General features: G+C 44.8%; 1 protein-coding gene across 1 annotated transcript; it reads right to left on the reverse strand.

The window, feature by feature from the left end:
• Positions 1-5,079: 5,079 nt before the first annotated feature.
• Positions 5,080-17,517, reverse strand: LOC147960610 (histone H4). Its single transcript, XM_087536464.1, has 2 exons — positions 17,360-17,517; positions 5,080-5,276 (listed from the first exon to the last, which is right to left on the reverse strand). The coding sequence occupies exons 1-2, from the start codon at positions 17,472-17,474 to the stop codon at positions 5,080-5,082; spliced, it is 312 nt and encodes a 103-aa protein (XP_087392590.1). The 5' UTR covers positions 17,475-17,517.
• Between the last annotated feature and the right edge of the window lie 6,052 nt (positions 17,518-23,569).

Consider the following 23,569-nt stretch of genomic DNA (forward strand, 5'->3'; position numbering starts at 1 on the left):
ACGGGGCAGCGGCTGGCTTGGCGCCTCCATGTCTAGGAGCATAGCAACCTTACGAAAACAACCATGTGGGTTTCATGGCCTCGACAAATGTCTGACGACTCTTGCGCCTCGGATACGGGGAGCGCCTAGGAGTCATCACGCTCTGACGGTGGATCAGCAGATGCTCTTCCCCGGTGGCAGGGTGAACCCTACAGTGAGGCCAAAGCGAGCCGAGTTACGCGAGAGCGAGGAGTGCTAGGCACACTAGGCCGCATGGGTTGGCTAGTTTTCTTGTCCACGTGAGGGAAAGACGGCGATGGTTCCGGTTTGCAGCACGCTCCGTCGGATGCTAGATGAACGGCGATGGCGTACTGCGTCCCTTGACAGTAGTTGGCTTTACGTCAGAGGATCTCGTTCCACAAAATGACCCTCCTAAAATTATTTCATGACTTGACCCTTTTCAGACACACCATAAGCTGTGGCATTTCTGAACAACATAGAAATGCCAGACTCTAAGAAACGCCAAACACTAAGGCATTGCTGGCCTGGCCCATCTTCTGGCTTTCTAGCGTTGCTGCGCCGACATGGTTGGTAGACACACCAAACCGCGATGCATTGCTAGAAACGCCAAGGGTGTGGCGTTTCTATCTTGGATTAATAAGTGGTCGCGGGGCCGTGGGTGGGACTCAGCCGACTCGCATCCCTATGGGGCATCTTCCCTAGCCACCAGGAGACAAACAGGGGATCACCCCTCTCTCCTTCTCCACCAAATTCCTCCCACATCGAAGATTCTGGCCAACAAAACTCGTGCATCGACCATCCCCAGGTTGCTTGAGGTATTCTTCCCCTATTCCTCTAAAAAAATCAGTCAAGCTATCTATTTTAGATGCATTTTTTGGAGCATGGTGCCCGCTCGGCGGTCCGGACGCACTTTCTCCCGCAAAGTGGAGACAAAGTGGGGAAGGGGTTAAGGGAGTCCGGACAGCAGTCACATTGGACCCCGACACCCCAGGCCGACTCGCAGCCCTATGGGGCATCTTCCCTAGCCACCAGGAGACAAACAGGGGATCACCCCTCTCTCCTTCTCCACCAAATTCCTCCCACATCGAAGATTCTGGCCAACAAAACTCGTGCATCGACCATCCCCAGGTTGCTTGAGGTATTCTTCCCCTATTCCTCTAAAAAAATCAGTCAAGCTATCTATTTTAGATGCATTTTTTGGAGCATGGTGCCCGCTCGGCGGTCCGGACGCACTTTCTCCCACAAAGTGGAGACAAAGTGGGGAAGGGGTTAAGGGAGTCCGGACAGCAGTCACATTTGACCCCGACACCCCAGGCCCACTAAATCCGCCCTCCTGGTTCCATTTTCTTCCACTTCGTAATTTCTTCCCCTTGCTTTGCACCCGCAACCTCCACCTCCACCGTCGCTGATGTACCTCTCTTGTAACGCCTTAGACACACCCGCCGATGGTCGTTACTCCTGGCGGGATCTAGACTGGCCCCACAGATTAATACTAGTCTTTTCTACGCACTTTGTCCTCACTCATGCGCACCCGAGAGCAACTTCCCGGTCGGTCACCCATCCTGACACTACTCCAAGCTAAGCACGCTTAACTTTGGAGTTCTGTCCGAATGGGCTACCAGAAAAGAAGGAATTCCTTATTGATATAAGTAGTCTATCATCCCTAATAAGCCAGGCCATCACATCTCTGGTCGCCACACATGCATTGCCGGATGTTCGCAACCAGCACCGACACGCCCGCTCGCCTTTTACCATGTCGCTGTCCATCCTGGGGCCGTTTGTAACTAGGTACACTCCGCCACCCTGTCGACGACCTCCATGGCGGCCACCACGCCCGGCAGGTGTTCGGTCAAATGCCATTGGGCTTATTTTCGGACGCCATGTCATTTTTTAGAGTAAGAAGGATGGCGGGATACTCGGCCATGGAGGATGAGTTGTTGTGCGATGCGTGGTTGGTCGTATCCGCAGATTTCATATGCAGGAGTAGATGGGGTATTCCAGCAGTAAGTGCATGAATCCTTTCACACACGAAAGCACATTGCGCCCTACAACATGCACATCATCCATGATAGCAATGTGAGGATGCTATCATATCGATGGTAGGCCATCCAGACCATCGTCACCAAGTTTTGTCATGTAGTTGCTCAGTTGGAGGCAAGGTGGCCATTGCACACGACAGAGGAGGAGATCATAAGTTTTGCTTCTTCTTCCTCAACTTGTTGATTGCATCATTCATTCACTCAGTGTTGCTCTACGCATTGTGTGGCCTGTGCGCGCTGCCATGATGTAGCACAGGACAGAGGGACAACCATTTACATACACACACACACCGTTGGATGAAGCTGAAGGGGCGGTATGTGTGGGACGACATGATCCTTTAAAAAACTTGTTGGACATGGAATTTGAGACACTAGACTTATTCACATGCTATGTGTGGATGATTTGTGTTATTTTCTTTTTGAACTTTGATGAATATCAGCAAGTTTGTATGAATTTCGTCCGCTAAGTCGAAACCCGGCTTGAAATGTATTGGATGGCATCCTCCGACATCCATGTCCGTGGACTGGTCCCCCTGTTCGCGGATGGATGCGGGAGTAAGTTTACGGGTCACCGTTGGAGATGCCCTTAAAGTTGTTCTATGGACTGTTACTGAAGCTCCAAGTCGTCCATAAGCGCGGACATGGCTTTCCGAAAAATTTAACCCTGCAGGGAGGCACCACTGACCCATTATAGGTATTCGTACACATTCGCTCTTCCCAACTGGATGCTATCCATTACAGGCAACCATTTGATGGATTAGAATCAGAAGTCCCGAAATGACTCGACCCTCTGACTAATCACAAATTAGTCTAGGAGGCCACCCGATGAATTTAACCTGAATAGAGAGTCCGGTAGTGCTGCTGGATGGTGGCGCCGGTCAATTTCGTCGATAGGGAGTCAACGAAGGCGACTGTGGCGAGGGTCAGGTCGGCACAGTAAGTTGGGTGGAATACATCTAGACTAGTCCTGCCCATGGGAAGCCCGACCAGAAAAAGCCTGACCTGGCCCGGCCCGACGCTGCTCCCGGGCCAAGCTCGGGCCTAGATTTTGAGTCCGATGGTCGGGTCAAGTCAGGCCCGTCGTTTTTGTGATTTCCTGAAGGGGCCCGGCCTGAGGCCCGCCGGGCTTTTACGTGTTTGGGCCAGGCTCAGGCCTAAAAACCAGGCCCGATGGCCGGGTCGGGCTCGGGCCTGGGTTTTCTGCCTCGGGCTTGGCTAAGCCCAGCCCAAGGTTTGGCTAGGTATAATCTAGACTACTTCTCCGTCTCATAATGTAAGACGTTTTTTGACACTACACTAATGTCAAAAAACGTCTTACATTATGGGACGGAGGGAGTAGTAAATCTAGCCAGAACAACTAGTTTAGCGGGGGGTATATTTTAAGGGGATATACAATATAGAGCATATGTTGGGTAGGACTTAATTCCTCAAAACTTTTTTTCTTCTAAAATAAGACTTTTAGGAGAGCTGCTTGAAATGTTGTGAGGAAAAAAACTACATTGTGGATGCCCTTAGTTGCCGCGCTACTACTTGGAAAGTGAAGATGGCCGAAGGAACACGAGCTGTTGCGCAAGTTGACTCGGTCTTCCCGATCCTCCCCAAAACTGAACTGTATGTTTCCCCCGCAATTTCAACAAAATTCAGGTGAAATTCACGGGACAAGGAACTGACCAGTGCATAAAACCAGGCTTTGACTTCGTTCGTGCAACGCTGGAGTTTTTTTGAACCAGAATTCTTTGGTAGGTAGAAACGGAGGGAGTATTAGGGGATTATCCTCACAATTGATCCATCAATACAAGGGTTATTGGTAAATGTAAAAGCGTTGGATCTGATTAATGCACATCTGCCACTAGATCTCTTTCTATGTTTTCATTTGATGTATTCTCCCTCCTATTAACATTTTTTCATGAATAATATCAGGCACACGATTACACCAAGATTGCTTTTGCGCTCGAACTGTTCCAAGAGACTCTTGTTTTTCAGAAGAAAAGGTTTACATCTCAACAATGCAGAATTTTTTGTCATATCAGCACATGTGCACTTGCTCTCTGAATTTTGCAACTGCTGCAATATTCATTCAATACAATTGGTGTCGATATCAGACCAATTTCATGTCACATTGCAGAGACAATCAATACTTGAGAACAATGGTGTTTACTTCATCGAATACACATATTATTATTTTTTGGTTGATGAATTCACATATTAAGTGAGATAGATCATGAACCGGAGATGGAGAGGGGAAAACCAGGAGTAGGCACTTTGACACTCAAATGGAAAGGTTAGCTCTGTACATGTTTTTGTTGCTCTTTTTAAATACTCCTACTCGGTAATAAAGGCCATTAGTTCGTTTCTTTGAATCTTACTACTAATAAAGGTTAGCTCTGTACACTCCCTTGGCACTCAAAGCAAAGACACTCATGAGTCTTGACAATGTTGATCCACTCGAAGTAAAAAGGTTATGCTCATGCAGGGTGTTTCCTAATGTTCATTTATACTACTTCCATAGTCCATCTGGACTGTATTATTATACGTGTATATACTGGCATATTGAACATCTGCAGATAGTAGTATACATTGGAAAAGTTTTAATTGAAGTAGTTTGATGGGCGATCTATAATAATTGGTTGTAAAATTGAAGCGTGTCTTATATGAACCATCATGCTTGATAAATCATCGCTGTGTTCATCACACTGCACAGACAAAAATGTAGGGATGGTTGGAATCTACTGCACACTGAAGCCAACTCGATCGATTGGGGGCAGAAAACTACAGCCACGGAATGGAAATGGGCGAACACACTGATAAGTTTTAACAAAGCGCACAAGCACACAACAAGAGAGCAAGATTTCTCACAAACGAAAAACAGAGCAAGATATTGCAGAAGAATTCGAGGGTAAAATGCTGCGATTTCCATTCTATCATAGTACATCCAAATACTGAACAACAACAGTGAAATTGAACACTAAACAACCATAGCTAGCTATACTATGAATCTGGCGGCGCAAGGTGGAGGTGGATTCGAGAGGACCGGCGCGGCCTAGCCGCCGAAGCCGTAGAGGGTGCGGCCCTGGCGCTTGAGCGCGTAGACGATGTCCATGGCGATGACGGTCTTGCGGCAGGCGTGCTCGGTGTAGGTGACGGCATCGCGGATGACATTCTTGAGAAAGATCTTGAGCATGCTGCGGGTCTCCTCGTAGAGGAGCCCCGAGATGCGCTTCACGCCGCCCCTGCGAGTGATACGTCTCCAACGTATCTATAATTTATGAAGTATTCATGTCATGTTTACAATATTTTTATATGATTTTGGTATGATTTGATTAGAACTAACCCGGACTGACGCTGTTTTCAGCAGAACTACCGTGGTGTTGTTTTTGTGCAGAAATAAAAGTTCTCGGAATGCGATGAAAATCAACGGAGATTTTTTCTGGAAAATATGAAAAATACTGGAATGAAAATCTACCGGAGGGGACTCACGGGGGCCCCACGAGGGTGGGGGCGCGCCCCTGCCTCGTGGACTCCCCAAGGGCCCCCTGACGTGAAATCAACACCAACTTCTCCTATAAATACAGAAACCTCCAAAATTAACCTAGATCGGAAGCTCCGCCGCCGCAAGCCTCTGTAGCCATGAGAAATCAATCTAGGCCCTCTCTGGCACCCTGCTGGAGGGGGCCATCATCACCGGAGGGCATGGAAGAGGATCCCGGAGGGGCCATTATCCTCTCTCTCTCTCTCTCGGTGGCACCAGAGCGCCATCGGGAGGGGAATCATCGCCGCGCTGATCATCTTCATCAAACATCACCATCATCGTCACCATCCTCATCTCTTTTACGCGGTCCACTCTCCCGCACCCTTCTGTAATCCCTACTTGAACATGGTGCTTTATGCCACATATTATGATCCAATGATGTGTTGTCATCCTATGATGTTTTGAGTAGATATCCTTTGTCTTTGGTTGATTGATGATCTAGATTGGTATGAGTTGTATGTTTTATTTTGGTGTTGTCCTATTGTGCCCTCTGTGTCGCGCAAGCATGAGGGATTTCCACTGTAGGGTGTTGCAATACGTTCATGATTCGCTTATAGTGGGTTGCGTGAGTGACAGAAGCATAAAATCGAGTAAGGGGATTGTTGTGTACGGGATAAAGGGGACTTGATACTTTAATGCTATGGTTGGGTTTTGCCTTAATGATATTTAGTAGTTGCAGATGCTTGCTAGAGTTTCAATCATAAGTGCATATGATCCAAGAAGATAAAGTATGTTAGCTTATGCCTCTCCCTCATATGAAATTGCAATGACGACTATCGGTCTTATTAACAATTGCCTAAGACAATTCTGCACACCGATCCACCATTATTCCACACTCGCTATTTAAAATATTTAGTAATATATTCTAACTTTATGATAACAGCACCTACTTTCATATTTTAGCTCTCCGATATCATGCAAAGTTATCCACTTCATACCCACAACATAGTTTTATTTCTCGTTGCTAGTTGGAAGCAAACGTTCGGTGTACGTAGAGTCGTATCAGTGGCAGATAGGGCTTGAGAGAATATTGATCTTACCTTTAGCTCCTTGTGGGTTCGACACTCCATAATTATCACTTCCACCTTTGTAAATTGCTATGATGATTCCCTGCACTTGGGGATTATCAAGCTCTTTTCTGGCGCCGTTGCCGGGGAGCAATAGTGTGGGGTTGATATTCTTGTGTGTGCTTGTTTGCTTTCTTCACTAAGTAGATTTTGTTTTTCCTTTTTTGTTTCTGTTTAGTTGTGGGTGAAACATACAAAAAAATTAAAAGAATGAAAATACAAAAAAAATTACTTGCCTCTCATGCCTAAAAAGTTTTTCAAAAAGAGAAGTGATTGGAAAGTTATGCATTGAAGAAGTGACGGTCGACCTTGAGCACTCGTGTTCATGCTTAGGGAAACAATGTAGAATTTTTCATGGAAGTTTCTCTGTAAATAATTATACCCTTACATATATCCATTGTATTATAAAAATAATGTGCCAAGCTTTGGTTTTAGGATGATTAGATTGCTTGTTTACTATGTGCAGAACAAAAAACATAAACTTTGGCTGTAGCGCGTGATTTTACATTTTTTACTGGAAAGTAAAATGGGTCTGAAACTTTTTTAACTTTACTTCTGTACAAATTTTTCAAATTTTCAAATTTATTTCATAATTTTTGGAGTTATAGAAGTTTACTAAACCTCCAGATTACTAGAGACTGTCCTGTTTTAGACAGATTCTGTTTTTCGTGTTTTGTTTGCTTATTTTGATGCATCTATGGCTAGTATCGGAGGGTATGGAACCATAGAGAAGTTGGAATACAGTATATATAGTTCTAATATGAAATTGGAATGAGTTTGAAACAGTACCTAAAGGTAGTGATTTGCTTTATTATACTAACGGATCTCACAAAGTTTTGGTTAAAGTTTTGTGTGGATGAAGTGTTCGAAGAACGAGGAGTTACCGATGTGAGAAGAATAAAGAGAGGCAAGAGCTCAAGCTTGGGGATGCCCGAGGCACCCCAAGTAAATATTCTAAGGATACTCAAGCATCTAAGCTTGGGGATGCCCCGGTTGGCATCCCATCTTTCTTCTTCAACAATTATCGGTATACCTTGGTTTTTGTTTTGTTCACATGATTTGTGTCCTTTGTGTTTTTCTTTTTCTTTAAGAACCATGCTAGTATGATATAGCCCTTCATTTATTTATAGAATGCTTCATGTGCTTCACTTATATCTTTTAAGTATGATCTTATAGAATTGCTCTTTGTGCTTCACTTAAATTTTTTGAGTATGGCTTTATAGAATGCTTCGTGTGCTTCACTTATACATTTTGAGCTTGGATATTGGTTAGTCTATATTAATTGAAGAATGCTCCATGAACTTCACTTATATCTTTTGGAGTATGAATAATACTATCATCTAAAGCGGTTTGGAAGAGTGTCAACTTTAGGAACTAGTGATCCCACCATTCCGAATGAGGAGAATTTTGCTTATGTGGAGAGCAGTAAAATTTCTATGCTCGTAGATCATGAAAAGAATGCTTTATGTGATGGTAATATTGTTGAACTAATTCATGATGCTACTGAAAACTATTATGAGGGAGGAATACATGCTTGTAGGAGTTGCAATAATATCAAGTTTCCTCTCTATGTGCTTAAAGTTTTGAAGTTATACTTGTTTTGCCTTCCTATGCTAGTTGATTCTTGTTCCCATAAATTGTGTGCTCACAAAATCCCTAGGCATAGGAAGCCGGTTAGGTTGAAATGTGCTAGTCATATTCTTCATGATGCTCTCTTTATGTTTCAATTCTTATCTTTTATGTGAGCATCATTGAAATCATCATGCCTAGCTAAAAGGCATTAAAGAAAAGCGCTTGTTGGGAGACAAGCCAGTATTTACCCTTAATGTTCTTGTGTGTTCTCGTGATTAAGCTACTGTATTAATCATGTTTTATAGCTTTTGTTTCAATAAAGTGCCAAGTAAGACCTTTGGGAAGACTTGGGTGAAAGTTAATGTGATCTTGCTGTAAAAAACAGAAACTTTGCGCTCACGAGATTAGCTGCCATTTTTTACAGAAGAGTGCGATTGAGTTGATTCTTTTTTCAGAAGATTAATATACAAATTCCTCACGTCCAACAATTTATTTCAGAAGTTTTGGAGTAGCAGAAGTATGGTTGGTGTTCAGATCATTACAGACTGTTCTGTTTCTGACAGATTCTGTTTTCATTGCATAGTTTGCTTGTTTTCAAGTTTCTATGGCTTATATTTCTCAATATAAATTGTAGAAATGATATGGTACAGTAGGAATTGTGTGATAAGAATTATGAGTCTTGTATTTGACAGTACCAAAGTGAATGGTTTACTCTTTATCATACTAACCTATCTCACGAAGTTTCGTTAAGTTTTGTGTGATTGAAGTTTTCAAGCTTTGGGTGAGATATCGATATGAAGAGAATAAGGAGTGGAGAGACCCTAAGCTTGGGGATGCCCAAGGCACCCCAAGTTAATATTCAAGGAAGACTCAAGCGCCTAAGCTTAGGGATGCCCCGGAAGGCATCCCCTCTTTCGTCTTCAAAATTATCGGTATACCTTACTCGGAGCTATATTTTTATTCGTCACATGATATGTGTTTTGCTTGGAGAATATTTTCAATTTTACTTGATGTTTGAATATAATCATTGGATCTGAAATCTTGAATGAAAAAGAATCCTCCCATGGCTAGTTAATTATTTGACTACTCAGTGTCCTTCACTTATATCTTTTTGGAGTAGTTTGTCATTTACTCACGTGCTTCACATATATCCTATGAGTAAATGGTTGAATGAATTGAATATCATAAATATGAATTTATATATGTTTCATATGCTTATACCATGGGGAGTAATGACTTCACACAGAATAAGTATAGGTAGTAAACTTATTGAAAGTTAGCAAACGTAGAATTGGTCACTTGAACAATTCATGAAAGAATATTGAAGGAAGAGAGATTTCACATATAAATATACTATCTTGGACATCTTTTGTAATTGTTAGTGCTCATTAAAATATGGCATGCTAAAAGGTTGATGTCGGACAGGGAAGACAATGTAATGGGTTATGTTTTCTTATATCTAAAATAAAGTATATTGTCTTGAATCATCCAACATGTTGAGCTTGCTTTTCCCCCTCATGCTAGCCAAATTCTTTGCACCAAGTAGAGATACTACTTGTGCTTCCAAACATTCCTTAAACTAGTTTTTCCATGAGAGTCCACCATACCTACCTATGGATTGAGTAAGATCCTTCAAGTAAGTTGTCATTGGTGCATGCAATAAAAATTGCCCTCTAAATATGTATGATCTATTAATGTGGAGAAAATAAGCTTTATACGATCTTGTGATGTGGAAGAAATAAAAGCGACGGGCTGCATAATAAAGGTCCATATCACAAGTGGCAATATAAAGTGACATTCTTTTGCATTAAGATTTTGTACATCCAACCATAAAAGCGCATGACAACCTCTGCTTCCCTCTACGAAGGGCCTATCTTTTACTTTTATCTTCTACCCTTATGCAAGAGTCATGATGATCTTCACCTTTCCTTTTTACATTTTATCCTTTGGCAAGCACATTATGTTGGAAAGATCCCGATATATATACGGGATCAGAATAATATTCTGATCACAACCTGACCTGCCCCGCTAGTAGTACGTTGAACTTCCCTGTGAACTAGGTTAAACTTCCGCCAACATTGCCCAAATGGGGCTTGCCATATACCGTTGGAAAGCTATGGACACCAATATCATGACCCACCTTAAATTTTTGGCAAAATATAAGCGGTTTAAGAGCAGTTTTGAAAACCATTTTTTCTTCGCACAAAAAACATGAATCGTATTTTCGATCACATTTCTAAACCGTTTATCGGAATGAGGCATATAATATGGCGTTGGAAAGCTGCTGCAAAACTGTTCCTTACACATGCTGAATGTCTTCTCTAATTCCCTATGGTTAAAGAGTAATTTGAAAAAACAAAAAAAATTCGTAAACCGAACAGCTGAGTTCGTTTTTACGATGTCATTTCTAAACGGCTAATCCAATGGAGGCATATGATACGGCGTTGGAAAGCTTATGAAAATGCGCTACTTTTTCATCTTGAAAGTTTTTTTTCTAATTTTGAATGGTTTAAGAGTAATTTAGAAAATGGTCCAAGTCCTACCGAGTTTGTATTTTCGAGCTAATTTTTTAACCGTTCCTCCAAATGCAGCAAATGATATGGCGTTGGAAAGCTTGAACAAATGCGAAACTTTTTGGTATGTATTGTTTCTCCCAATTCTTTACGGTTTTAAGTCAGTTTCGAAAATGGCAAAAACATATCTTCGCCGTAATTTCTACAAACTTTATCGGAATGGGGCAAATAATATACCACTGAAAAGCTACGGAAAATGCGAATCTTTTTCATGTTGATGGTTTTCTCTGATTCCTAGCCGTTTTCAAGTAATTTCGAAAACGACGGGATCATGCGTTCTGCCTTTATCGCGAAACATATTCTTCGAAAATGCACCGCGTGAAGAACCTGAACTTATCGGCGCGTGTACATGAACTTCACTCTGTTTTCACGTGATTTTTTTGCTCGTAGGTCTCCATCCACTGCTCGTAACTCTCCATCCACTCACCGGAATTGAGCAAGTGATATACCGATGGAAAGCTGCTATAAACATGCAACTTTCCCGTGTTGATCATTTTTTCATACTCGCGGCGGTTTTAAAAGTTTTTCATCTGAAATTCATTCAGTGTTGTAATTGAACTTCCTGCTGTTTTCACGTTGAACTTCTTGCTGTTTTCACTCTGACGTATTTTTAATAACGAGGAAAATCTGAGTTTTATATAATCATCGAACCTCTCCATCTTTTTAATATGGCCTTCTTGGTTTTATTTCTTAATCATTTTTTATGAATAAAAATATTTTAAGAAACCAAAACAACATTTTTGTCTGTGTTTTTGCATTGGTTTGCACATCAAACCGCGTGATCGTTAGAAATTGAACTTCTCCTTTTCTTTTTATTTTCTTCCAACATTGTTTAGCACATCGAACCATGTCATCTTTAGAAATTGAACTTCTCCTTTCTTTTTGTTTTCTTTCAACATTGGGTTGCACGTCGAACCGCTTCATCTTTAGAAATTGAACTTCTCATTTTCTTTCAACATTGGTTTACACGTTGAACCGCGTCATCTTTAGAAATTGAACTTCTCCCTTTTTGTTTTCTTGCATGTTTTACCTTGCATGTTTAAATTTATTTTGAACTTGCTGAGATAACACACTTGACCTTCTCGAACACAACATTTTGACCTTCGCAAAACATAAATTAAAGCCAAACTTTTGACCTACAGAGTATGTATAATTTTCTCCACTTTCTCAAGAATAATCGCTGAATCACCCCATTAATTTGACTTGAACTTCTGCTGCACATGAATAAGTTGTTGAAAACACACAACTTTCCTGCTCCGTTACTTAAATCTGAACTTCTAGTTTTTTAAGAAACGGGATTTTTTTAAAACTTTTTTACTTCTTCCTTTTATTCTAATTTGAACTTCTAGTTTTTTATAATGGGGATTTTTTTCATAAATTCTTTTGAAATGTTCCTCTTTTTAATTTGGACTTCTCCGTTTTTTTACAAATGATGAAAATCCATTTTTATAATGGTTTTGAAGTACTTTTTTATGTGAACTTCTTGCTCATTTTTTTTGAACTTATTGCGCTGACCGGTCTGCATTTTCCTCATACTAATGCTCATGTGCACAGCATGCGTCCGCACATAGAAGAATTATAGGTCATGTGCACAGCATGCATGCGCACATAGAAGAATTGTAGGCAGCCACACACTGATGCTGCTGGACACCTACTATTGCTTTTTTCCTTCATTTAATATACACATTGAACCATATAGGTTGTCAAGATGAACTTCTGTCTTTCTGCTCCAAAGAAGAGCGGTGCATCAATGAATAATGCAAACTACTGGGCATCATGAGGCCCCAAAATATGGATACAAAATTTTGACAACTAGTGAATTGCTCGACATAATAGGAAGGGCTGCTCTTTTTAAATGAAACTGATGAGATTTTTCATTTTGCAATCAGGTGGTGTCACTGATAAGGACACCGCTGCCTACAGATCCTCTCGGACGACGGAAATTGAAGAAGAGACATCAGCTGTAGAAGTTTACCTATCTGATTCAGCACGGGAACCATCCTCACATCAAAGAATGAACATATTGTTTTGCAATGAAGGTATGCATTTTTAATAAAACACACACACACACACACAATACACACCTGACCTTCTGCAACATAACATCTTGACCTTCGCAAAAACAAATTTTTTAAGCCAAATAAATCAAGCATTAGTACAAGCACAACAGAACTGCAGGTTCCAGGGAAGCCGCCAAGCGTGGCTGCCGGAAAGGCTTGGTGGAAGGTCAGAGAGAGGAGCCAGGGAAGGTCGCACATGGAGAAAGAATAGGGAAGCTTTGTTGTTTTCTAATTTTCCCATAGCCTTCACGTTGTGTGCTTGTAGCACTAACATGCAGTAGCACCTCCGTGTGCTAGCGAGCATGACTGCCGGAGACGTTACTAGATACAACTCCAGGTGTGCAGCAGGTCACGGAAGCGTCGTGTATGTAGCTGCAGAAATTATCACCAAACTCATCCAAAAAAGTATAGGGACTGCAGCATGGGCACGAGGAGAGAACGACATGCTCGGTAACTTGCAAATGACCATTTTGTATGAAATTTTTCAGATTCAAGCTAGTACTGGTGGAGTATAACAACAAAGAAAACATTGACTACACAACATCATCTCCTTTAAACGCCTTTTGTTAAGTACGGGGAACTGCAACAGTCGCTCTGGTCGAACTTGGCATCCATCAGGATCTTATTCTCAACACCGATCTCTCTGTATCTCTGCACCTCTCTTGAGGACAGGAGAATGAGCTGAGAGAGAGAGGAGCATGTGGAGGAAAGGGGAGGCGCACCCCTCCACCATCAAACTGCTCTACTTTTTTAATATTTGGAATACACACTTTTACAAAAAGAAACACAATACGTGGCCACTAAGAAGAAATATTGAAACCAGTAGTTCGATAAAATCAGCGGCTCTCATGTACAACCCAATGTATCATGCGGATGAGCTTCAGGTAATTCCCAGTACATAATTGAAAAGGCTAAGAAAAACTAGTGCTCACCATATAGCTAGCTACCATCAAGTTTCATGCATTTCAGAAACTCCTCGAACCGGATTTTTTTGGTAAGTTGTAGCTTTTTGAGGAAAGGGCAAGAGAGAGCAAAACCATCAATTTCTTCCAGACTAATGTGACCATTTTAGCTCTGGTGCAATGATCAGCACATGCCACATGGTACCAATATAGTATTTGTCTGGAAGAGAAGCACAAGGAATAAGCGACCACATCACTTGTACTGCATATCATCAAAATAAACATACTAGAGAAATAATCTGATCAAAACCCAGGATTATGGCCATATGGTAATTACAAAGCACTGAATAATAGAGTTTGCAATAATGTTCTTACTTGGACGGTGCTTGCACCCAAATCTGGACTGCAGCGGGAGGATGAGGATATGCATGCCTCTGCAAGCGGAGCAGGCGGGTGCACACACACATACGAACACACATGAGCACGCACACATATGATCAAACTGGAGCTGTTCTTAAAAAGCAAGAGGAATTCCAACCACCTTGTTGGACCTTCCACGAGTATTTTGTTTGGCCTGCCTGATGAGTACTATCCGAACGTCCCAATAAAATTAAGAGAGGTAGATAGAAAGAATGTGTTTCTCTGCTTCTCTACAGCCGTCGGGGAGGAGATAAGAAGATAACCCTGTTTTTCTCACCTACAGCAGCCGGACAGGAGGACAGAGGCGCCCGGCCACGAGCAGATGGAAGGCCGAATGGAGGGAGGAGAAACGGGGGGTCCTGGGTTTCGACTGGGGACCGGGCCGGGGCGGATGGCTCGCTGGTGTCGGGGAAGTGTGGCGGATGGCTCGCCGGCATCTGGGGAGCGGAGCAGCGAAGATGCAGGTGCGGTGCCCAGTGGGTCGCGCGCGTCAGGGCTGGAGGAGAAAGGCGCCTTGGGAAGTGGCGCTTTGGTGGCTGGGGAGGTGGAACTCTGAGGAGGGTGGAGGAGGTGGGGTGCGCCGTGGCGGCGGTAGGGATCTGTTGTGGTTGCCGCAGCGATGGTGGTGCAGGGCAGCGAGGATGCCGCGATGGTGGGGGTGCGGGGGAGGAAGGGCCATAGCGGCGGGGAAGGAAGCACCGGGCGGCGGGGGAGGAAACACCGCGACGGTGAGGGAGGAAGCGTGGGTCAACGATGGGGCGTGGGTGGAGGTTGGTGATGGGGCGAGGGAGGAAGCGGCGGCTGTAATCGGGGGAGGTTAGAGACGAGTGCGAACGGGAAAGTTCGGGAGGGCCTGTCGGGCCCTATATAGGGCTGCTATGATCAGAATAGTTATTCTAATACCATGATTAGAATAGTGTTGTCCTATATATATCCAATTGGATGTAAGTTATCATGAACTATGATTGTTGACATTACCCTTGAGGTAAAAGGTTGGGAGGCGAATCTATAAGCCCCAATCTTTCTCCGTGTCCGATTAAAACTTTGAACCCATAAATATCACGTGAGTGTCAGCAATTGTAAAAGGTTAAATGATAGTTGAGTATGTGGAGTTTGCTAAATCAAAGCTCTGACATAGACCCTTCCTGAAAATAAGATGAATTGCAATTGTTTGATGACTGAGAATGTAGTTTGTTAGTTTCAAGAAAGTTTATGATCTATACTTTAACATGTGAATAGCTTGTTACTTGATCATGAAAAGTTTTATGAGGATGAACTACTGTTATGATATATAATGATGCTATAAAAAGTGATTGGAACTATCATTGATGAAACTTATGCACTTGCTAGCATTCACACTTCATAAATTATTTCTTTTACCATTTACCTACTCGAGGACGAGCAGGAATTAAGCTTGGGGATGCTGATACGTCTCCAACGTATCTATAATTTATGAAGTAGTCATGCCATGTTTACAATATTTTATATGATTTTGGTATATGATTTGATTAGAACTAACCCGGACTGACGTTGTTTTAAGCAGAACTACCGTGGTACTCCCTCCGTTCCTATATATAGGGTGTATAGTTTTTGGCACGGAAATTAAAGAACGCACATGGAGGAAAAATTTCACAAGTTTTGGGCGAGATTACACCTGACTAATTGGCATGAGAAAATAGAGGAGGTTGCCTAATATAAGGAAATGTAATCAAATCCCTAAAAAAATTATCCAAACTTGTGGTGCAACGCAATACACCTTATATTTCGGGTTTTTCTCAAAAATCTATACACCATATATCAAGGAACGGAGGGAGTATTGTTTTTATGCAGAAATAAAAGTTCTCGGAATGCGATGAAAATCAACGGAGATTTTTTCTGGAAAATATGAAAAATACTGGAACGAAAATCTACCGGAGGGGAGTCATGGGGACCCCACGAGGGTGGGGGCGCGCCCCCCTGCCTCGTGGACTCCCCGAGGGCCCCCTGACGTGAAATCAACGCCAACTTCTCCTATAAATACAGAAACCTTCGAAAATTAACCTAGATCGGAAGTTCCGCCGCCGCAAGCCTCTGTAGCCATGAGAAATCAATCTAGGCCCTCTCTGGCACCCTGCCGGAGGGGTCCATTATCACCGGAGGGCATGAAAGAAGATCCCGGAGGGGGCCATTATCGTCATGAAGGCCAAGGACCAGAGGGAGAACCTCTCCCCATCCAGGGGGAGGCCATGGAGGAGGAAGCACAAGGGGGAGAACCTCTCCTCCTCTTTCTCGGTGGCACCGGAGTGCCATCGGGAGGGGAATCATTGCTGCGGTGATCGTCTTCATCAAACATGACCATCATCGTCACCATCCTCATCTCTTTTACGCGGTCCACTCTCCCGCACCCCGCTGTAATCCCTACTTGAACATGGTGCTTTATGCCACATATTATGATCCAATGATGTGTTGCCATCCTATGATGTTTTGAGTAGATATCCTTTGTCTTTGGGTTGATTGATGATCTAGATTGGTACGAGTTGTATGTTTTATTTTGGTGCTGTCCTATTGTGCCCTCCGTGTCGCGCAAGCGTGAGGGATTCCCGTTGTAGGGTGTTGCAATACGTTCATGATTCGCTTATAGTGGGTTGCGTGAGTGACAGAAGCATAAACCCGAATAAGGGGATTGTTGCGTATGGGATAAAGGGGACTTGATGCTTTAATGCTATGGTTGGTTTTTACCTTAATGATCTTTAGTAGTTGCGGATGCTTGCTAGAGTTCCAATCATAAGTGTATATGATCCAAGAAGAGAAAGTATGTTAGCTTATGCCTCTCCCTCATATGAAATTGCAATGACGACTACCAGTCTTGTTAACAATTGCCTAAGACAATTCCGCACACCGATCCACCATTATTCCACTCTCGCTATTTAAAATATTTTGTAATATATTCTAACTTTATGATAACAGCACCTAGTTTCATATTTTAGCTCTCCGATATCATGCAAAGTTATCCACTTCATACCCACAACATAGTTTTATTTCTCGTTGCTAGTTGGAAGCAAACGTTCGGTGTACGTAGAGTCGTATTAGTGGCAGATAGGGCTTGAGAGAATATTGATCTTACCTTTAGCTCCTTGTGGGTTCGACACTCCATACTTATCACTTCCACCTTTGGAAATTGCTGTGATGATTCCCTGCACTTGGGGATTATCAGCGAGCCATACGGCGGATGGCCGGCTTGGTGATGCCCTGGATGTTGTCGCGCAGCACCTTCCGGTGGCGCTTGGCGCCGCCCTTGCCCGGACCCTTCCCTCCCTTGCCGCGGTCAAACATCTTCGACGCTTCTCTCTCCGGCGAGCTTCGCTTGGCTGGTGTGTGTGTGCACGTTGTTGGTCTGGCGGTGGCTGATGCGGTCGTGTGGTGTTGTCGATGGTGGTGGCTTGTGGGGGATTTATGGCTGCGAGGTTTCCGGGGAGAAGAGGGGCGTCATCCGCGTGATGCGAACGTGAGCCGTCAGATGGGAGATGAATGGCTGTGAGTGGGGAGGATGGGTGGCGTGGATTGGTGGCATGGCAGGGTGATGGGACTTGGCGGGAGGAGGTGTGTTTTCCTTTCTTTTACAAATAAGGTAAAGAAAAGCATGGCTTTGAATTAATGAAACCATCAACCCGTCAGAGATCACCGAAAGCCATCATTACAAGCACTGAAAAAGACAACAAACAGTCGAAGGATACAAGAGGACACCCTGAGAAGCTTATAAGAGCAACTCTAGCGCGCTGACCCAAACAGACGCACGCTTTGTCCGCTTTTCTTCTGTTTGGATCGGCCAGGTGAACGTGTGTTTTCCATTTGGGTTGGTAGGTGCACCTAATGGGAGGCATGCCCATTTTTGTCGACGTCGACAAAACTGACTTTAATTAAGCATAATTATACATAAATGGTCGGTCAAACGCCGGCTAAAGTCCATTTCAGCATAAGTAAACATTTAAAAACTCTAATAAACGCCCGCACGCTGCCCTAGTATACCGCATTACCCTTGCCCTTGCCCTTGTCATCATCGTAGCCACCGGTGAGGTCAATGAAGACGGGAGGCGGCCCAGCCCAATCGAACGCGGCTTGATAGGCCTCCAGGGAAGCCTCCTCCGGCGTCTGTTGCGGCGGCGGCATTGCGGCGAGGCGGGTGCGCTCCTTCTCCTCCTCGCGGCGCAGCTGCTGCTCCTGGCACATCTACTGCTCGGCGTCGGGCCCCTCCTTCACGATCCAATGCACCTTCCCACGCTCAAGGTGGGCCGCTGTGGAGGTGAAGTAGTAGGGAGGCACGCTCACCCACTCGCGGAGCTCGCTGGTCCACGAGTAGGACTCCTCGGGCCAAGTGGGGGGCGGCGGCGACCGCTTCTGTGTGGGCGTTGGCTCGCGCTTCGGCTTCGGCTCCGGCTTGACCTTGGGCTCGACGAGGGGCAGCGCCGGCAGCGGTGGCGGCACGAACAGGGGTGTGTGCATGGAGTCCCCCGTCGCGGACAAAGCAAGGGCTTGCTCTAGCCCATCCCAATGGGCATCCTCCTCAAGCCGGCTCACCTCCAGCGCGTGCTGCTGGTCCTGCTCAAGGGCGGCTTGGTACTCCACCTCCGCCTGCTCTTCCTCTGGCTTTACTCGCGGTGGTGGAACGCCGTGGTCGATGTTGGCACCGAGGCGGCGCTCCTCATCGTGCTCTAGCGCAAACCAGCGCTCCCAGTTGGGAGAGTCTGGCGTGTAGGCATGCATGGCGCGCTGCTCTGGCGTAAGGAGCTTGCGCCACCAGGAAACCTCCTCTATGTGTGCCCGCGTAGACCGCGGAGCCGCCGGGATGGGGATGTGACGCGGGTCCAGATGCCAGCCGTGCGGCAAGTTCACATCCGGATACGGTAGGGGTTGGCGGTACTCCTAGTGCCAGCGCCTGGTGGACTGGGATGTACAACCGCTCTCGCTCCCGCGGTGGCGTGCCACTTCTAGCCGCGCGGAGGTGGAGGAGGGAGCCCGTGGGAAGAGCTCGCTCTAGCTTTGAACATCCCCTTCCTGCCTCCCTTCCCGCTGAAAATGCCCATGGCTTTGCTAGGGTTTTTGGCTGGCTAGCTGGCTAGGGTTTTTTGGTCGCCGGCAAGGGAGCAAAGGTGGCTAGATGTGGACGGGGAGTGTATGAGGCCGGCCCCGCCGCACACGACCATTAAAAAGGACGGGCATATGACACTTCCACACACTGCCAGGTGGGCCCTCGGTAGGTGGTCGCATTAATTATGACCACTTGGGGTTGTTGGTCGGCCGACATGTGGGGCCGCGATGGACAACGAGGGGACGAGTGGTCCGTGCCGACGCATTTCAAGCCCAAATTTGGGCTGGAAATGGGTCCACAGGTACGCGAAGCGGATGGGTTTTGGGAATGGGTCGGCGCGTTGGGCCATCGTTTTTGTCCGTGGTGACCCAAACAGACATGGGCGGACGAAATGGGTCGCCCGATTGGAGTTGCTCTAAATCTACACTAAAACTAGCACTAAACATAAAAGGAATAAAATCACTACTAGCAAAGCGAAGACTGCTACACTTGGCACGAGAAATTTGAGCAAAGGAGGCACGAAGAAGCATTGCCTAGGAAACATAGATGCGGTATTGATCAGGGTGACATCCGGAAAAAGAAGATCGGCGACACCTTTATGTACTCATGTCGCATACGGACCCTACCCTCTCGCTTTGGCTCAAAAGGCGCCGAACCGTCAGACATGAGGAATGCTCACCTGAGAGAAAGAGAGGTGTTGAAGACCCGGAGTAGCCCTAGAGAGCGATCACCTTGACAAAGAGAGCATGCCAACTCGACCACATCGCCAAAGATATTGGACACCAGAGCGTAGCGGGAAAGCCACCGGGTATAGCTGCAAGGTACGGGGCGGCACGCCAACAAAAAGATAGAGGAGAGATGAGGCAGACACATCGACCACTGAAGAGAAGAACCGGGAGCCCCCCAACCAATGACGCATGGCAGCCGCCGAGAAGGGGAAACCTTTCCCGTCCATCGGAACGAATACGTTGTACTACTGGACAGATCCACGGATGCAAATTCCATGGATGAGTGCTCAGGTGATCGAAGCAGAGGAAGAAATCATCAGCAGTGCAAGCTTCTTGGTGGTAGTCTTACATCAGAGGAAGCAGAGTCAACGGTTTTCCAGTAGCTGAGAAAATCAGAGGAAGCAAAGGAAGGGATGGATAAGATACAAGTTGTCAACTATGTAATCTAGTCGCAAGTGTGTAGCTACAAGTTCTCCAGTAGTGCGAGTAAGATTCTGAATTTGGCCATTAATTAGTGTGCATTATGATCACAATTGATCAATTAATGCAAGGGACCGTTTTAGATAGTAAAAGCATTTTTTTTAGAAAAGGAGGATGACCCCCGACCTCTACATCTGGGAGATGCATGCGGTCACTTTATTGATTATTCTCGAGGACCTTACAAAGTATTACAACAATATGTCTGAATTCGTCGTCTTGACAACATATGCCACTACTCTTATAGCTGGGCCAAATACCCAGACCACTCACCATAGCCTATCATCAAAAGCCAGAATCCCCACCCGAGCCACATACCGGGTCTGGGGCATAAACTGGTTTGACGCACTCACGTATGTCGTCGCCGCCATCTTTCACAGGTCCGTCTTCAGAGCAGACATTCATGCTTGTGCCTTGTCAGGCCACTCTGCCATCGACGCCACCATGACGCCAGACAACTACCTCCTCCTGCGCGAGTCCATCACTGCACATCGGGCGCCGAGTCTCCACTGCGCCACACCGCCGAGATCCGTCGTCATCAATGTGTAGGATGAAGCACCGCTCCACCAAAAAAGCCGCCCACTGGTCCCTCTATCCCGTGTACGCCTCCAAGAATGACGCCCCCAAGGAGGAAGCGACACCAACATGCCGCCGTCATCCGATCTACTGATCTAGGGTTTCCCCCGGAGGTAGCGGATAGAGGTCTGGAGCTTCTCCACGGCGATGCCTTCAAGAAGGTAATACACAAAAGAGTGCCGCCAACGTCGGTATTGGCATCAAGCCGAGAACGAGGTTTTCACCCGGATCTGCTCGAAGAACCTCCATCAAGCATCGTGTGCACGGGTCGCCGCCGATCTGAGCCGCCGCACATCGAGCAGGCTGCACCGGCCAGATCAGATCTGTCTGGAGGGCAAACCACGCATGATGCCGACCCAACCACCAGGCCCTCCATGCCGCCACCGCCAATCCGAGGTCAGATGGTCTGTCGCCGCAGACCCTGCCACCGCCGCCGAACGCAGCCAAGGCTGTTGCCCGAAGCAGGGCCGGCTGTCGCACCCGCCACCATCGCCGCCCTAGGCCAAGGCGGCCGCCGCTGGAAAGCAGGCCCGCCATGCCACGCCAAGGCTAGATTGGCCGTTCCACCACATGTCGTGGGGCTCCGCACCACCCCCATGGCGCAAGAGAGAGGGAAGGCCCCCGCCACCACCGTCAGCCCCCAGGCTATAGGTCGGCGGCGTCCTTTGATGGCGGCGGAGGGAGGAATGGAAGGACGGGGAGCCCCCGGCGGCTAGGGTTGCGATCCCGCCCGAGTCGCCCGAGCGGGGCGACGCGGGGGGTGTTCTCCGATAGTAAAAGCATTGGATCTGATGTATGCAAGCATCTGCCACCAGCTCTATTTCTATGTTTTCATCTGTTGTATGTTCCCTCCTAATAACAGTTGATCCTTTGATGCAAGGGATTTTGGTAAATTTAATAGCATTGGACCTGATTAATGCACACATCTGACACTAAATTTAACAGTGTCGAAAGTCGTCCAAACCTACTTGCAAAAGTTGAAGTCATTTCAAGAATGTCCAAAAATATACCATGTTTAACAGAGGGTGTTCCGTTAGGCCAGAAGGGTCCGCTTCAAAACTAGTTGTTTTTCGACATCTGTTAGATGGCCTTCGGTTTTTTCCACCAGCTTATATGACCACTTCAAGACATCATACTAAGTTGTTTAGATTTTTGACAAGTTTTGCATTGTATGTGGTTTTTTTGGTGAAAAGGGGCAGATAAACGGTCGGGCATGCCACAATGTATAAACGTTGTCGGAAGTTGTTTAAATCTGTCATGGATGATATGTTCGTGCCAGACTATTGCAAGAAGTTGGGGTCATTTATTTATTCATAGTCCAAAAAAAAAACACCAGTTGAGAAGAGTGTGCTAGACATGTGCATATGTGAGCATGTAGTTTTTCCTAATTTGAATGCTTCTGTTATTTGTAATTTTTGTCATTATCAATCAACATGAACATTTTCTTATGTCCTAACCGTTTTTTGAAATTTGTCGATGTTTTCTTTAAAATTGTGTATGCAAATTTTACAAACTTGAACATTCTTTTCAAAATTGCTAACAAATTCTCATCAATCCATGAAAATTTCAAACAAAAATAGCAAACAATGTACATTAAAAATAATGTTATAAATGAAACATTCCTCGGCTTGGTGGGAAAAAAATGGAAACAGGAACATTTATGAAATTCTAGAATATTTTTTAAATTATAAACAATATTTGAAAACAAGAACATTTTTTGGTATTCCAAATAATTATTTCAATTTTTTGAACAGGTTTAAAAAATAATAATAAATTTTAAAAAGGAGAAAAATGAATTAACAAAAAAAGAGAAGAAAAACAAAACAATAGAAAATAAAAAAAATGCTTAGGCTTTGCCTGAATTAGGCGACAACATCGCTCATGGCGGGCGCCTATGGGGCCGGCCCAAGTGTTCACAGACTAAAAAAAGTTTATCGGTTTTGAAAAAAATATGTTCATGGATTTGAAAATTTTCGCACATTTTTAAAAAATATTCATGAAAAAGCTACAACAATAGTTTGAGAAATTGAAAAAGATTCTCAAATTCAAGATAAATTCCACGAATTTGTTTTTTTATTGTGAAAAGTTCACGCATTTGAAAAAACAGAAAAAAGGAAAAAGAAACAAGGAAAAAATTATAATAAAACAGAACAAAACCCGGTTTAGGAAAACAAAAAAAAACCCGGAAAAAGGAAAACCGTTTCGTCTCAAGTATGTCGCGCCCTACTGGTTAAGATGCTTAGCTCTGAATTGAAGGCATAACACTCTTAGTGCACAATCACCTGAAGCAATTGCTCTTCGCTTGGGGCTACGACTGGTTTATGCAGTGGGGTGCAGGAATGTTGAAGTAGAATCAGACTGTGAAGAACTGGTACATGCATATAATGGAGAGACAGAAATTTGAAGCCCCTACTCAGCTACCCTTGCTGAGTGTTTTCATCTGCCCATGACATCCCGAATATTTCTTTTGCTCATTGTCCGAGAGAAGCAAACAGAGTTGCACACTTTCTAGCTAGGCGATGCTATGATTCAAAAATATGTGAAGAGTGGTTAGATGAGAT

Source organism: Triticum urartu, chromosome 7A, assembly GCF_056163025.1.
Source record: "Triticum urartu cultivar PI428250 chromosome 7A, HENAU_Tu73, whole genome shotgun sequence".
NCBI lineage: Eukaryota > Viridiplantae > Streptophyta > Magnoliopsida > Poales > Poaceae > Triticum > Triticum urartu.